General features: G+C 41.4%; 1 protein-coding gene across 4 annotated transcripts in view; it reads right to left on the reverse strand.

Moving 5' to 3' along the window:
• The window catches only part of LOC147031314 (lethal(2) giant larvae protein homolog 1-like), a 152,678-nt gene that overhangs the window by 26,966 nt on the left and 108,039 nt on the right, over positions 1 to 17,673 (reverse strand). For all 4 annotated transcript variants that reach the window (XM_085861592.1, XM_085861575.1, XM_085861585.1 and 1 more), the window contains 7 exons: positions 17,453 to 17,597; positions 16,912 to 17,065; positions 6,189 to 6,305; positions 4,203 to 4,369; positions 1,485 to 1,785; positions 1,001 to 1,115; positions 713 to 768 (listed from right to left, as the gene is read on the reverse strand). In XM_085861592.1, coding sequence (XP_085717718.1) covers positions 713 to 768; positions 1,001 to 1,115; positions 1,485 to 1,785; positions 4,203 to 4,369; positions 6,189 to 6,305; positions 16,912 to 17,065; positions 17,453 to 17,597 — 1,055 coding nt within the window. The remainder of the gene's footprint in view (positions 1 to 712; positions 769 to 1,000; positions 1,116 to 1,484; positions 1,786 to 4,202; positions 4,370 to 6,188; positions 6,306 to 16,911; positions 17,066 to 17,452; positions 17,598 to 17,673) is intronic.

Genomic DNA, 17,673 nt, shown 5'->3' on the forward strand with positions numbered 1-17,673 from the left:
GTTGACGGACGGACGGACATTTGGTCCGGCTTTATTAGGTCATCTCGGTAGAGATGACCTAAAAATATACTAATAGTTGCTGCAAGTGAAGAGGGTTTTTTTGCTTTACACTATTTTGTGTGATCTGCTTTCATGACAAATATTTATATAAATATACTAATAGTGGGCAACTGCTGAAAACAAAGCAATAAGTAGTAGATAGCACACATGGACGTAGTACAAATGCACACAAATGACACTCTGTGGGGTGTGTGCATGCATGCTTATTTGGTTACGTGTGTGCTTTAAGCGGGTTTCAAGCATGCACGATCTGAACTCTAACTCAAAAACAGCTCGGTGTGAGGCACTGTTGAGGAGGTTATGTGGCCGTCTTGAGAACCATGTGCTTCTGCACGAGGGGAGCAGACGTGCTTGTAGCACCGAAACCACGTGGGGAGCGGAAGTGTTGCAGCATCAAAGCCACGCACGATGTGCAACTGTGCAGTGCGTGTGTGGGAAAATCAGTGCATGTGTGCGAGTGAAAGGATGTTTATCGCTGGTGCGCGTGCACAGTTAGCATCGACCCAAATGGCATCAGTAGTATGCAAGCAAGTTCCAAACACAAAAGTTAACTTTGATTGAAAAGAATCTGTCCTGGGGTGAGGAGGGGGTGAGGTGGGGGCAATTTGTCTGGGGGTGGGGGGGGGGGGGTGGGGAGAGGAGGGTTTCTCACTTTCAACTGCATCTTCAGGTGTAACCTTGTTCACAGTTGGTGAATATTCAGGAATCCTGCAAGTGATTCAAGTCAACCTCAAAACCAACATTACAGCAGATTCGTCGACAAATACTTTTAAAACACTTTACACACTGTAAAAAGCTCAGGCACTTCATAACAAACAATATTGCAATTATTCATCTTTCAAGAAAGAATAAATAAGGAAAAGCAATACAAAGATCCAAGTTGGACATTGAGAATTGATTTCCCCACTTCAAGATAATTTCAATGAATGATGCCACCTACGGGAAGGCATGGATTGCCTCGGGCTCACGGGGTTGCAGAGAGCAGAGCAGTTCCGTGATGCTCGCAGCTGACACAGAGAAACGTTCAAATTGCGATGGCGAAATCAAATAAAAGCCTGTCGGGAGAAGGGAAAGCAAAAAAATAAACAAATAAATATAATGATTATTATTTGGTTGGCAAAAAAAAAAAAATGAAGATGCAACAGAGATGGGAGAAAACAGGCTATTGGTGTAGAGCACAACATATTTGCGTTATCAAAAACTGCTGCAAACACAAAGCTCAGTATATCTAGAAGTTTTGATTTTTTGCAATTTTAAACCTTGTGGCCTAAAAATGTCATTTTTGCATAAAGCAACAAAATCGTTCAAGTGGAGACAAACGATGGTACAAAATTAACAACATGAGCACAAATATCGATGCTTTCAATGTCCATGGAAAAATTGCAGCAAGTGTTTTAGAGAAACAAAAACCCAGGATGGTTTACCTTGTCCAGTATGAGTAAACACACACGAGCTGATACCAGTGACATCCTCTTTGCGCATACAGGAGAAGCGAGCTTGCAGCCTCAAGCTTGGAAGGCTGTACCCATGCACATCTCCCTGATTCGTAAGACAAATGAGGCACGTCTCCACAGCCTCATCATTTCCGGTCACAATGCCACTGGTGCCCGCCAAATTTCCACCTGGTGTACCTAACCAAACAAGTGATGCCTTGCGGACACGCGAACCTTCCGTTGCAGTCAATTTGAACTTGTGCTTGCTGTTGACTTTGGGCAGCATAAATATCTGGGAAATAGAGATTGCAATGTTGCAGGTTGAAATGCAATGATGTTCATTTTGTAGGAGCATCTTTTTCATCAATGCTTTTCCTGAAGTTTTAAAATAAAATAAAAAAACAGCTTTTCAAGAACAAAGTCTGAACAAGTGCTTACGAGGGATGGTCAAAAAGTCCGAGGAACAGAGTCAGTGTTGGCACGTCGGAGAAATGTTATAGTTCTTGCTCATAAAGGTGCATTTGTAATATACAGTACCGTTAGTTTCATTAATCTGACAGTTGTTTCTGAATACAATTCAGAAGCTTGCAATATAATATCACTGCAGATCATACAAATTTGAAATAAATAACTATCATTAAATTTTTAAAGAAAGAATGTGCCAACTTCAAAGAAATACACCAATGCATGGTGGCCGTGTGTGGCGAAGGTGCATCTTAATTATACAGTCGCCAAAAGGACGGACATAAATCACCAAGATGACTCCAAGTCAGAATGGCTGACAAATGTGATTGAAGCACAAACTGTTACCCAGTCTAAGGGATTAGTAAGATCATTGCATGCAATACCCACAAAACTTGGAAATTTCTCAAAGCAGCACATTCACCACCATGCACAAATACTTAGGCACCTCTGAGGCCTGAACAAGATAAGCTCACCAAAACATCAGCACTCACAATCGACGGTAACAGTTGGCATCATATACCCAGCTGGCATCATATACCCAGCTGGCATCATATACCCAGCCGGCATCATATACCAGGCCTCTTGCAACACAATTGTGGCAGAATTAAAGGACAAATGCCAAAGAATGCAAGAGCAAAGGTGCAATCCTCCCTTATGACAATGCACCTAGTGCCTTCAGAAAGTATTCACACCTCTCGACTTTTGTCACATTTTGTTGTTTTACAACCTGAATTTAAAATGCATAAATTTTTTAAAAATTCTTTTTTTTGCCGACAACGCCAAAGTGAAAGCATGTTTTGAGAAATTTTTACAAAATAATTAAAAATGAAATGCTGAAATGTCTTGTGTCAATAAGTGTTCAGCCCCCTGAATCACTACTTTGTAGAAGCACCTGAGGCAGCGATTACAGCTTTGAGACTGTGGGAATGTCTGTATCAGCTTTGTACATCTGGATTTGGGGATTTTTCTCCCATTTTTCCATGCAGCTTTGCTCAAGCTCTGTCAAGTTGGATGATAAGCATCGGTGAACAGCAATCTTCAAGTCTTTCCACAGATTCTCAATGGGATTCAAGTCAGGGCTTTGGCTGGGCCACTCAAGGACTTTCACATTCTTGCTCTGAAGCCATTCCATTGTTGCTTTGGCTGTGTGCTTGGGATCATCATCCTGTTGGAACATAAATCTTCACCGCAGTCTGAGGTCTTTTGCACTCTGAAGCAGGTTATCCTCAAGGATTTGACTGTATTTGGCTCCATTCGTTGTTCCCTCTATCCTTACAAGTCTCCCAGTCCTTGCCGCTGAAAAGTAACCCAAAGCGTAAAGTTGCCACCACCATGCTTCACGGTAGGGATGGTGTTCGATAGGTGATGAGCTGTGCTCAGTTTCCGCCAGACGTAGTGCTTTTCATTCAGGTCAAAGAGTTCAGTTTTTGTCTCATCAGACCACAGAATCGTTTGCCTCATGCTCTCAGAGTCTTTCACTTGCCATTTTTCAAACTTCAGGCAAGCTGTCATGTGTCTTTTTCTCAGGAGTGGCTTCCATCTGGCTACTCTCCCATAAAGCCTAAATTTGTGAAGTGCTGCAGACACTGTTGCCCTTCCGGCAGGTTCTCCCATCTCAGCCAAGGAACTCTGTAGTTCTGCAGAGTGGTTATTGGGTTCTTGGTCACCAACTTCACCAAGGTCCTTCTTGCCTGGTTGCTATGTTTGGTCAGACAGCCAGCTCTGGGAAGAGTCTGGGTAGTTCCATATGCTTTCCATTTCCTAATTATGGAGCTCACTGTTCTCTTGTGAGCTTTCAACACTCCAGAAATTGTTTTACACCCTTCACAAGATCAATGCCTCCGCAAAATTCTGATGCAGCTCTGAGAATATTCATTGAATAATCGTGTGTGTGTGTGTGTGTGTGTGTGTGTGTGTGTGTGTGTGTGTGTGTGTGTGTGTGTGTGTGTGTGTGTGTGTGTTAGTAATCGCATAGACAATTTGAAGTATGAATGGAGAAAGGAACTACATTTTAAAATAAAAAGCTGGCCTTCTTGGACTTGATTTTGAGCACCCCTCACCTGCACAGAAAATGCTGGCAAATTACATCTCCTTCAGAAGTTTGCCAATTTAAAATATACTGACAGGGATGGCAGGATGAAGTTGGAAAATTTATGGAACCAAAAATAACAACAACAATAATAAAAACAACAAAAGGTTGAGGTCCAAAACAAATGATTAAATCAAGAAGCAGGAAAGACAAACCTTGAACTGCTCCTCGGAGACAATGAGCAGCGAATGATGGCCATGCAAGTCTGGAGATTTCGCCAAATCATGCAAGACTTCAAGAGGCTCCGGCAAAGGACTGCTTTTACCGTCGAGCACGGCAAGTGCCAATACAGGTGCCCGGTGCATAAGCTGGATCTCCTTGCCTGGAAGACAGGGGCAACAATTCATCCCATTCCAGTACAGTGAAGGGTTGATGACAAAGGAGAAGGACATCATGTGCTTGTGAGAGGACATCATGTGCTTGTGAGAGGACATCATGTGCTTGTGAGAGGACATCTGTCCAGCAATTCTCAATGACTATTCTCAGAGCTACATCAGCACTCGCGAGCCAGGTAGTTCACTAAGGCAGACTGGCAAGGACTGAACGCTGCCGTCTCACTTCAGGACGAGTCTCCCACATCTATTGCCCCTGATATTAACTGCCTGGGAATTCTTCCACAGAAACCTGCTCTCTCTTATGCACAGATCTATCCTATATAGTCTTCAGATGTCACACCAATTATCCTGCCCATGGCACACTGAATCTTGTGGTGAGGCAGTTGCCTTGAAACAACTTGCCTTCTCTTCATGGAAGGCAAATCTGACAGAAGGCAATCTCAACTCACGCCATAAAGACTTTCTTTATTGATCTTTCAAACTTGTCCTCTTCCTGCAAAACCTGATGTAATGGCACCTTGTTAAGTCTGTCTGGACTATGCCTTCCCCCCTCCATCCCTTCCCTCACTTCAAATGGCACAAGAAAAGGTCGAATGACTCGTGAAAAGGCCGAATGACTCAATTCTGTGTTTGCTTCGACATCTTGTCCCCAACCCCTCACTCACTCTATGCACCCACTCCAGTCACACCACCTGCTTTTGGACACTGTCTTTTGCACCTGAGAAGGTGGAGAAGTTATCAACCATGCTCGACTCTGATTTTGCAACTTGAACAGACGGCATCAGATCACGTGTCCTAAACACCTGCTCTACTGCTCTTGAAAATCCTCTTTCTGCTCTTCTCACCTTATCATTTGACCTAAGTCATATTCCATCATCTTGAATGTCAGCCAACATCACAACAATAAATAAACATGGTGCAAAAGCCGATAACCTTAACTACAAACTCATCAGCTACTTCCAATCATCAGCATGGTCATGGAATGCATCATCGAAGTTGACATTAAATCCTTCCTTTTCTCTCACGGCCTCATGTCAATCCATCAATTCAGATACAGACGTGGTCACTCGCATGAACATGCTGCTTGTGCTCTCCCAACAATAGATGTAGGCCCTCAATATCAGACATGAGATTCGGGTCCATCTCTCTGGCCATATCACGAGCATTCTATACAGTCTGGCACCCCGCCATGCTCTCCAAATTCTCTACCTAAGACATTGAAGGCCACTGACACACTTGGCTTCCCAACTTCCTCTACTCTCACAGCCAATGCATGTCCTCAACCGGATCCTCTCATCTCCTCTCCATGTTAAGGCTGGAGAATCTTCATCAACACTGACTCTCTGGAAAATATTGTTCATCTCTGTTGATGACTCCAACCTATGCACCCCCACCCACCCCCCGTTCCTCTAAGTTTCTGCAGGGTACACATTCTGCCAATAACCCCTACATGGTGAATCTCCCAAAATCCAGAATCACTGCTCACCTCCACTTATTTGTTCCCGTTTTTCCCCCACCTGTGAAACCAACTTCCTCAGTCTCTTCAATTCCATTCTTCCCTTGAGGGCTTCAATCCAGCTGTCTGCACCATCTGAGATCATCTCCCATCCACACCATGATCTTTTCGAACCATATTAACCCTTGGTGTGCACCCCACCCCCTCTTGCTACTAATGCATTCCTTTTGTTCTGTTACGTCCTGATATGTACTTTGCTCTAGCTCCTTCACGAGCCTCAACATTGCATCCAAAAAAAAAAAAAACAAGAGCACTTGAGGAGAAAGGGGAGAAGGAACACAGACTCTTACCAAATCGTGCATGTATTGTCTGCTCATTTCGATGCTCTGGCGTGGGAATTTCCAGAGAATAAGCATAGACAACACCAGCATTCGTGCCAGCCCAGAGACTAGGCCCATGGTGGGAACCTGGAAACAACATTAATTAGAAACTTAAGACCGACATTTGGACAATCCACATTTGATGTATAAAAAAAATAAAAAACACCCTTAAAAAGTGAAATATCATATCCATGAGTCATAGTAATGTCATTTGTATAGTGCCTTTCAGAAGATGCCAAGGTCTTTAAATGAAAACATTGCAGTCAAAATGGTGTGTGGGGGGAGGGAAGGTCACAATAAATGGGGGGGGAGGAGACGTCACTTCCAGCTGTTCGCATGGGGTTGTGCAAGCTCCTACGCCAGATGAAGATTAGCATTTTTTGTGTTGTTTTGCATATTTTGTGACAGATTTGTGTCAGAGGTTGTGGATTTTGCATCTATAAATGGGCTGCAGTTGGGATCGTAACAGTTTCGTAGGTGTTTCTCATAGTTTATTGAAAGAGGCAGGGTGTGGCCTCATGTTTAAATCAGGTGGGGCCTTGGGGACATGGTGGAGAAAAAGGGTATAAATGGTGAGGGAGGGTGAAATGAAGAAGAGTACATAAAATGTGATGGATACTTAATGTGGGCCACTTCAGGAATAGAACAACTTGTCAGAAGTGTTTGGAAATAGCCCATTTGATAATAGTTGGCTACGGTTGTGGAGTGAGGTTGCTGAGGAAATTGACAATGGTGAGGGTGCAGCGAGTTCATGCAATGGTGAGGGTGCAGCGAGTGCATGCAATGGTGAGGGTGCAGCGAGTGCATGCAATGGTGAGGGTAGAGCAATAGATATGCACTATAGGAAGTCTACACCCCCTTTAAAATTTTTCACCTTTTGTTGCCTTATAGCCAAGAATTAAATTGCATCAAATCAGACTTTTTCCACCAATATTTACACATCGTAACCCAATAACAAATTTCAGAAAATTAATTACAAATATAAAACGAGAATATCTCGGTTGGATAAGTATCCACCCGCCTTATAATAGCAATTGTAAATTAGCTCAGGTATAACCAATCGCCTTCAAAATCACACACAAAGTTAATTGGCCTCCACCCGTGTTAAATTGTCATGATTCTGATTATTTCAGAATAAAATCAGCTGTTCATGTAGGTTTCCTCGACTGGGTAGTGCATTTCATAGCAAATACTCAACTATGAGCACTGAGGAGCTTTCAAAGGATCTACGGGATAAAGTTGTGGAAAGGCACAGATCAGGGGATGGGTAAATTAAAATATTTTGAAGGCCTTGAATGTTGACTGTGCTGCATATTAGAGCACAGTCAATTAAGAAGTGGAACGTGTATGGTACCACCAAGACCCTGCCGAGAACAGGCTGTCCCGCCAAACTGGATGACCAAATAATGAGGAGACCGATCAGAGAGGCCACCAAGAGGCCAATGGCAACTTTGAAATAACTACAGGCCTTTATGGCAAAGACTAGTCCCTGTGTGCATGTGACAATATCCAAAGCACTCCACAAGTCTGGCCTGTATGGTAGGGGGCAAGAAGGAAGCCATTACTTAAAAAGCCCACCTTGAGTCCCAATTGAGATACGCAAAAAACCACTCCGGAGATTCTGAAGCCGTGTGGCAAAAAGTTGTGTGCTGACAAAACCAAGATGGAACTTTTTGGCCTACCATATTTTCCGGTGTATAAACCACATTTTATTAATCGGCAAAAAAGGTAAAAGTTTTGGGTGTGGTTAGTACATGGGTATAAGAAAAAAAAAATCAGTCTTAAAAACGATCAATGCTGAATTTCAATTATACTCCAAATGAACACTTTTTAGCAGTTGGAACAGCTGTTAAGCTGAATTCTACTTTAAAATTTTGAAAATCGCTTCAGGTTTACAGTTTGTACAACATTTTGTTCACCGTGTGTGGAAATTAAATAAAGCCATGCTCGGAAATGTCCGGAGACGCCTAGAGTTTAGGTGTGTGCGTACATAGAGCCTTGCGGCTCTGAAAACATCATTAAACATAAAAGAACACCACAACCTAGTCTCACATCAAAAGAAGAATTAGTCTCAAGAACTTGAGTCTAATAATGGAGCACACACCTCAAATAAGCTTGTGCGCTATGTGACGATCAACACTACTGGTCACGAGAAGGTCCGATTCACTGTCATGCTTGCCTGCACCGCAGATGGTGGCAAGCTTCCCGTGTGTCATGTTGAAAAGGAAGACAAACAAAACAAGTTTCCAGCCAGCGTCATTGTTTGTGCGCAGATGGGGTGGATAGACGAGGGACTGGTCCAGGACTGGGTGCGCTAGGTCTGGAGTCATAGGCCGGATGGCATCTCTCCCAACGATGAAGCATGCTAGTCCTGGATGTGTTCAGCTGTCACAAGACTGATGACACCAAAGCACTGCTCTGCCGGACCAACACCGATCTAGTCATCATCCCAGGCGGGATGACATTGCTCCTGCAGCCCCTCGATGTGTCCATCAACAAGCCGTTCAAGGATGGGCTACATTACTGCTGGTCTGACTGCATAATGAGTGGGGAGAAGACCTACACTAAGAGCGGGAGGATGAGAAAGGTCGACCTTCCGATGATCTTCAGCTGGATCATCATGGTGTGGGTGGAGATACCATCAGACATCATCAAGCGAGCATTTCTGAAATGCTGCATCAACAGCAACATGGATGGCACAGAGGACAGCATCATTTAGGAGGAGGCTGCAAATGACGGTGACAGCAACGGGGACTTGCTCTACCCTGATTCGCTCAAGGAGCTACGTGCCATCTTCAACGAGAAAAGCATTCATGAGGATTTCCTTGGGTTTAGCTGAAAAGCTTCATCAAACCCAAACAGCCCTTTTCAGGGCCACAAATTCACAAGAAATATGTATGATACTGGCATGAATCCCTTTCCTTCCTTTTTCTGGCAACAAAAAAAAAATCTTCTTTATAATATTAAAAAATAATAAATAAATAAATAAACTTGTTGGTATCCTCTTCTCTCTCTTCAACTTCTTGAAAATGAAAATAAGACTGTTAGACAAAATTAAGCAGACATGGAAGAAAGTATGTTGATACCTCCATCACTTTGTTCTGTACAAAGTTAATGTACGAACGTATTTAGATCTCAATCAAAAAATAAAATAATCAATATATTAATTTATTTTGAGGGTGAAAAACATGGGTGCGGTTAATACACCAGAAAAGTTTTTTTTTTTTTTTGAGGATGAAAAACAGGGGTGCAGTTAATACATGACCGTGGTTTATACACCGGAAAGTATGGTAAATGGAAAACGTTACGTTTGGCGCAAACCCAACACAGCACATCACCCAAAGAACACCATCCCTACTGTGAAGCATCATGTTATGGGGGAGTTTATCAGCAGGAACTGGGGAACTTGTCAGGATAGAAGGGGAAATGGATGGAGCAAAATACAGAAAAATCCAAGAGGTAAACCTGCTGCCCTCTGCAAGAAAGCTGAAATGGGGACGGAAGTTCTCCTTTCAGCATGACAACGACCCAAAGCACACTGCCAAAGCTACACTGGAGTGGCTAAGGAACAAAAAGTTGTAAAATTTGTTTTTCACTTGGAAGTTGTGGGTTACGATGCGTAAATAAAGGTGGAAAAAGTCTGATTTAATGCAATTTAATTCCAGGCTACAAGGCAACAAAAGGTGAAAAATTTGAAAGGGGTTGTCGACTTTCTATGGGTACTGTTTGTTGGAATGAGATCTGGGAGAAAGTTTTGTTGGTGATGAGACCATTAAATATGTAGATTCTTCATTGTGCAGGATCACAGACAGAGAATTATGTGCAGTTTTGAAGGAACAGGAGTGAGGGACATTGAAACAAGGGTAAATGACATATCCGGTCATGGAAGGAAGAATTTGGTTGTGGTACATTTAGGAGCAAATGACTTTGGGAAAGTTTACTCTGAGGTTTTGAAAAATAGATACATGATATTGAGTAAATGGCTAAAAGCAGTGTTGAGAGGTAATGTTTTCTGGGATTCTCCCAAGGTTAGGAAACGATTTAGAAATTATGAGCAGGGTGATAGATGTCAAACAATGGCTGGAAGATTGGTGTTTAAGATTCTGGAAGATTCTGCATTTAAGAGGCAGTGGGATCATTTCATGGGCAAAGGGATCGACTAAGGAATTCAGGCTTTTTTAAGGTCAATGAAGGTCAATTTAAGGTCAATTAAGGAAGCTATTAAGGAAGGAACTGATGATGTAATTGTGATTAGTAAAGCCAGGCAAGAAAATGGAATTTCAGGAAGGGAAGAGTTAAACTTATTCGATACCAATGTCAAGAGTTTTGGAGTACGATATAGTTGCAGTAATCGAGACATGGTTTAATGAAAGTAACTGGAGGACAGGATTAGAAGATGAAAAGGGGTATCAATCAGTGTGATAGGAAGGAGTAAATAGGAGGAGTAGCAATTTGGGAAAAAGACAGCATTGCATCAAGACAAAGGAGTGACACATTAAGGAGGGAATTAATGTGGAGGATTCGGCAATGATTGAGATTAGAGATTATATAAACATAAGATACTGGTTGGATGCTTCTATAGGACTCCTGGTGTGAAGGGAGAGAGGGAGGAAGGAGGAGTACATGAAGAATTCAAAAATGCATATGGGAAGAGTATTGATTTTGGGGGATTTTAACTTGCCAGGGATATAATGGGTCCAGGAGCAGGGAAAGGGCAGAGAAGTTGAGGATTTCCTAGATCGAATCCAGCATTGCTTTTTAACCCAGTTTGATTAAAAAAAGAGAAAAAAGAACACCATCTAGGGGGGGGGGAGTGCAGTGTAAGACCTTTAAAGTAAAGATCCCAATATGATGGTGGAGGTGGAGGTGGGAGAGCATTTCAGATTAAGTGACCATAACATCAGGTGTGCAAGAATTATGTTAAGTTGGTCTGTTCATTTTCTTTGTGGTGTGAATAAATAACAATATAAACAAATAACATGAATAAAGGTGTTGTGAGGTCATGGCCAAGAATTCTGTTCATTTTTCTTTTTGAAATAAATTGGTTTGGTGTTGATGTAGCACAGGCATGATTGGCTGAATGGCCATCTCCTGCATCTAATTTCCTTGTGTATCCTTGTGTAATGTAATAAGAATATCAACGTTCGGTATTAAAGCGGTGCATCAAAATTAACGCTGGTTGTTTGCAGTAAATGTTTCTTGAATAAAAAAATAAAATGGAAATCTTGACAGTCAATAAACTGTGTCAAATACAAGTCATGTTGTTCAACTGCCATCAGCAAAGTGGAGGATTCAATGTTAGTGTATCAAAATAGTCCAGGGGCCTGAATGTGATCTCACAAGCCGGTTTCCCCCACACCTCTCCATTTTTATGATCAACCCCCTACACCCCTCATTATCCATCGATTATGTGTCTGGGCTGGCAAAGTTACCTTGCTAATCATGAATGAAGGGTCCTGTGAAAGCTAGGCTCGGGGCACCGTTAAATCTCTTTACTACAGACAGCATTGGATCCAAAATCTCAGCTCTTATGAGAGCTGAGATTTTGTATCCAAAAATAATTGCATCTATTATGAACTTTTACTTCATCATTAAGCTAGCTAATCATTTTATGTCATTTCCCCTTAATCAATCAACATATTCTTTTGCTGATGAGGTAAAATGGAACATGTGTTCACTCCACCTCAATATGCTTTGCTTCAGTCCTTTCCTGCATTTCAATATCACCACTGAAAATGATAATATTGTTGTGTGTGTGTGTGTGCGGTCAAGGGAGGTTAGTAAAATGTAAGACCCGAGCATGGACTGCGTCCTCGCTTAGCAGAGATCATTTTCGCTTGTAACAAGGATTTTGTGTTCGGTTAGGTAATCCTGTTTTTCTGCATCGTTTTAAGGTGGTGTTGTGTGTTGTAGAGAAGTTAGTTAAAATAAGGATGTCACATGATCTGTCCTTCCTGTCAAACTGGTGATAGCTCGGCACAGTACGGTATGGCAAGTTCAGGTTGACAGACCCCGGAGGATACAATAAAGTTTGCTCCATTTCCCACAACCCCCTGCCCCCTCCCACCCCAACACCATCTGTCGCAGGCCCGAGGACAGGACGTAACCACCAGTGCCATTGATATTGTCACCCCTTGTCTGCTTTGTGTGAAAGTCCTGTGTGAATGTCTGACTGGGTCCATAAAGAGGTAATTTTTTTTTTCTAAAATCGTAACTTTCATCTGATTGACTTGAAATTTGAACAGGATTTGCATATTTATGATTTAAATATTCATATTGAGGGAGAAGTTAATTACTGCAGAAGGTTTTCTGTGAGGCTCACTTGGCTGCGCCTGGATGGGAATGAGGGTAGAGGAGTAGCAGCTGAAACCCAAATCCTATCCAGGTTCGTCCTGATGACTCCAGATTTGCTCACTACTTATTGTGTTTCTTCTGATGACTCCAATGCAGTATTTGGTCTTCCTGCATCACTGAATTGGTTCACTAACAAGCTGAATACCACGAATGACCCCGACGTTGAATGAAAGCCGATTACCAAATGATGTTGATACTTGGGCAGCCGATTACCAGACAATATAAAAAAAATAACAAGAATGAATACCATGAATGATCGAGTATCAAATAAAAGTCGATTACTAAATGATGTTGATGATACTTCCAGAGCCGATTACCAAACAAAACAAGATGGCGACTATGCGAGACCCCCACCGCTTGTATGTCATGACGTCGATTTATTCGATAAAATAAATTTAGATCCAAAGTCCTGTCAGCTTGACGACACAATGTAAGGTGACATTGCAGTTAAAGATGACAGAAACACAAATCTATCCATATCTTAACGAAGACATGTCCTTTGTGCGTGACTGTTTAAACGGTGAAGACGAACCGACCACGTGCCTGGGCGTGGCCCAACTCTATGATTGACAGGAGCTCTGAAGCGCTCGAGCTGTGATTGGTTACTAATCTCGTGGATGGTCTGACAACCAATCTGACGAACAATCACAGCAAGGACGTAAATGTGAGGAGGATGAGGAGGAGAAAACAATTTGAAAACCCCTGCTATTGACAGAGTCAAACGTCAGGGTAATAAAAAAAATCAGATTCACTGAAATGGTTTGATTGGATCACTGAATTGGTTCACTAAACATCAGAATGATTGATTTATCAATCTTCATGTGTCAACGGTTTCCATAATACCAATTTCACCCCAATCAAAAGTTTTGCAGTTTTATTATTGCCATATCTCAAAAGGTTTTCAAGATATCAAATTGAAACCTAAGTAGTTTATTTGTACATATTACATGTGTAGTGTATATGTGAGGAAGATTTATTCAATAAGTAAATCAAAGGTCAAGATCAAGACCATCCAAAATACAATATGTAAAACAACTATTTAGACCACAGGTAGAAAATTTATAAACCAAATATGTTTTGTCTAACAATCGATAACGTAAAACAAAAAATAAACCAGTCACCCGCAGGGTGACCCGTATCTTGCCAAAAGGTGACCACGTGTGACTTCTTTAAGGTCACACTGAGGTGAACAGAGCTGCTATCCACCAGGAGCAACTCCTTGAGGAATATCTGCCTACGAGAGATTCCGATGAGAATCATTCTACAGAGTAACCATGAAAAATATGCGTTTGCCTCATAACGTCAGCAAATGACGTCATAATGTCTCAAGCTTGACATATCTAGAAAGCACTCATTGAGGTGTTCAATTTGAGGTACTACACGATATGGTTCCTAAAACTTGAAAATTTGACCTTGGGGTCAAATATGTTTGACCTTAGGCGCTAAGCATGAAGGTCAAGGCCAATCGCCACCAAAAATTAATCAGCTAAGCGCCAGACCATGAACTATATTCCCATGAAGTTTGAAGACGATCCGATCAAAATTACTCAAAAAATAAGGGTTTCGTCGACTCCCCTGATTTGCGACAAAGTGACCTTGACCTTTGACCTTGAAAATTTTATGCGCTGAAAAGGACCTCTATAGGCCTCTGATATGCGAAGTTACAAAAATTTCCAATGATAACTGTGCTCTGCAGAATTTTTTATACGTGATTACAGACAAACAAAAAAAAAATAAAGAAAAACATACAAGCTGACTAACATATCTTGCAAAAACTTCGTTTTGGCAAGATTAAAAAAAAAATAAAAATAAAAATAAAAAAAACTTGATGGGTCAAATTTTCGGAATTGTGAAATTGCTGTTTCCATCGCAACAATTGTTTGTTTGGATTTCGGAAGTATCGTGCTGTGCAAGATATCTTTCTCATTTACTTATTTATTATCATCCTTCCTCGTCTACAATTCTATTTGATAGTCTTCGTCCCGATAGATCAGTCTGTTTTTGTGTCTCGTGCCCGAGTCCTGCATTGAATAAATCTCTTTCACAAGACTGTGCGTGTCTGCTCCACAATCCACCTCTTAGGCATTGCTCATTTTGGCAAAATTGACAAATACCTGAAGGTGCAATTTAGGTTAATATCATGATAACTAGTGCGGGATTAGCCCATGCTCAGAATAAAATTGCATGTCTCTACTCGGCATGCGATTGCCTCCAAATTGGCATCAAGCCGACCACCCGCGAAGCCACTGCTTTGGTGTTTTACAGCTTCTCACCTGACTCGTTTTTAAAGAGTCGTGGCAGGGGGCAGTAAACGAGACAATACATTACCCAGAGCAGTATGCAGTGGCCTGCAAAAGTATTTACACCCTACCAATAATGCCACGTTTAGATGAATTACAAATTACCATGTGTGGAAACTTTTTCCCAATGAACTTTTATATTCATAGAGGATATCAAACTAAACACTTATGTATAGTTGAAAGAGGTTACAATGTCGTGAATACCTGGAAAAAAAAAAACGTACATATCAAAATTCACTGGTTGTAAAGTATTCATCCCCTAAGGTCAGGACTTGGTGGAAGCACTTTTTACAGCAATGACTGCTATGAGTGTTTTTGGGAAGGTCTCTACCAGCTTTGCACAATGATATTGTGAAATATTTGTCCATTCTTCATGTTAAAATTGCTTGAGTTCTGACAAGTTTGATGGAGATCGTCGATGGACTGCAGTCTATAAGTCTAGCCATAAATGTTCAACTGGGTTCAAGTCAGGACTTTGACTGGGACACTCAAGAACATTAATTTTCTTATTATTCAGCCACTCCAGTGGAGGTTTAGCTTTATGCTTCGGGTCATTGTCCTGCTGAAATGTGAATCTCCTTCATAGTTTCAGATTCATGGCTGACTCATGCAGGTTTTCATCAAGGATTCTCCTCTACTTTGCATCATCCATTGTCCCTTCTGTCCCAACAAGCTTGTCAGTCACTGCTGAAGAAAAGCAGCCCCATACCATGTTGCTGCCAAAACCATGCTCGACAATCGGGATGATGTTGATTGGGTGATATGCATTGTCAGGCTTGCGCCACACATACTGCTTTGAATTTCGACCAAGAAGTTCAATATTTGTTTCGCATGACCACAAAACCTTTCTCCACATGTGTGCAGTATTATCAAGATACGTTTTCAGAAGCTCCACACAAGCTTTTAAATAAGTCTTTTCAAGTAATGGCTTCTTTCTTTCCACCTGTCCATAGATGAAAGCTTTGTGAAGGGAACGGGATATTGATCGCTTGATGAACACTGAGCCCCATCTCAGACAGATCCTTGCAGATCTTTCAATCATTGTTGGATATACAGTGACATCTCAAACCAGTTACCCAATTGCCTGGCTGCCAAGCTTGGATGGGCGACCTGATCTGGGTAGAGTCTGGGTGGTATGATACGTCTTCCACTTCTTAATGATGGTTCTCACTGTATTCAAAAGGATAACGAGTGACAGATATTCTTACAAACCTCTCCTCAATGGTGCTTCTCCCATAACTGTATATCTGACTTCTTTGGAAAGCTCCTTGATCTTGTTTTTCTTATTGGTTGACCAAATGAGTTGCACCTTAAAACACCTTCAATAATGTGGAGCTTATTTTTATAAGTTAAACCACTGATTACATACAGGTGAAACATATTACACTTATTTTGTAACCTTTCAAACAAATAATGTGCTCCTGAAGTGATTTAGGGTTAATTAGGCAAAGATTACTTTTGATGACTTATACAAATGAGAATCATCTGATTTTCTCTGTTAATCTAACTGATTCACATTTAATCTGCATTTTTTTTACCTTTATCATCTTGGAGTAGTTTGTGAAGACTAGATATTAAGTTTGATTTCAAAGAATCATGAAATAAGCTCAGGTGGCATCAAAATGTGAAATCTTTGGAGGGGTGAATACTTTTACAGGTCACTTCATTACTGATTACATGCAAAACATATTGAAAATTGATGAAAGCTTGAAAATTACAATAATAAACACCATTAAGCAAGCTTATCAAATGCATGTTGCTGTTGTTTCGAATGCAGCCTGTGGTTGCTGTTTGCCTCATAAGCTGATACTCATTTTGCCGACCTTGGAAGGATGGCAGGCTGAGTCAATCCACCTGGTGTTATTCCAACGGTACAGCAGGGGCTCAAATTCAAGACCTTAGAATCTTATGCCAGCCACCTTAACCATTAAGACAACAAGCTTATCAAATACATGCACTTGCACTGACAAAATACTTCAGAAACAAATTCAAACCAATCAATACAAAGTATTTTCAAAGATTTGCAGGAAGAAAAATACCATCACGAAGAAATGTATCGGCAAAGTAGAGACACTTGACCATGCCGGTGAAGGAATCATCTGGGGAACGCGCCTCGACTCGCCTCTGGACAGGGGCTAGCTCCACCTCACTTGGCAGATCCTGCTCCGACAGCCGTGCATTTGCCTCGCGTACCTGAAGATCAACTTGTAAGCTTTCAAGAACAGCAAAATGGCATGATTCCTACTAATCTCAAATTACAATGCTTTTGCTGATGTGAAACAAACAAACACCAGCATCCAACATTTCATTAAAATGATAGTTCATAAAAGTACCCAGAAAAAAAAAAAATAATAATAATAAAGGCAGGGCCAGCGGCAGCACTGCCTGACCCCACATCTCAACATGCCAGTGGAAAAGTCCTTTTATTTTACAATTGTATGTGACGTTACCATGAAAAGCCATACATAGTCAAATATTTTTAACTGTTATTTGACGAGTTCAGCTTGCACAATATTTGTGATATATGAAAAAACCAAAACAATGTAAAGCTTTGTATGCTACACACAGGTGTGATCATACCTTGGTAGTCGGGTCTGGGCGTTTGCGAGCTGTAGTTCGACTCTTGCGCATACGACGAAAAGACTGACGTAATGATTTCTTGAGAGATTTCACCCGAGAAAGTGGGCCCTCCAAGGCAAGTGCATCATTGGGGTGTAGTGTGCATCTGGAAACAGGTAAATCCTGCATTGCATTGCTTCTGTCACACTGATAAAACATGGCAGCAAAAGAACAAGCAGAGA

Source organism: Eptatretus burgeri, chromosome 2 (genome assembly GCF_056783735.1).
Source record: "Eptatretus burgeri isolate ZD-2024b chromosome 2, Ebu_testis_v1, whole genome shotgun sequence".
NCBI classification, from domain to species: Eukaryota; Metazoa; Chordata; class Myxini; order Myxiniformes; family Myxinidae; genus Eptatretus; species Eptatretus burgeri.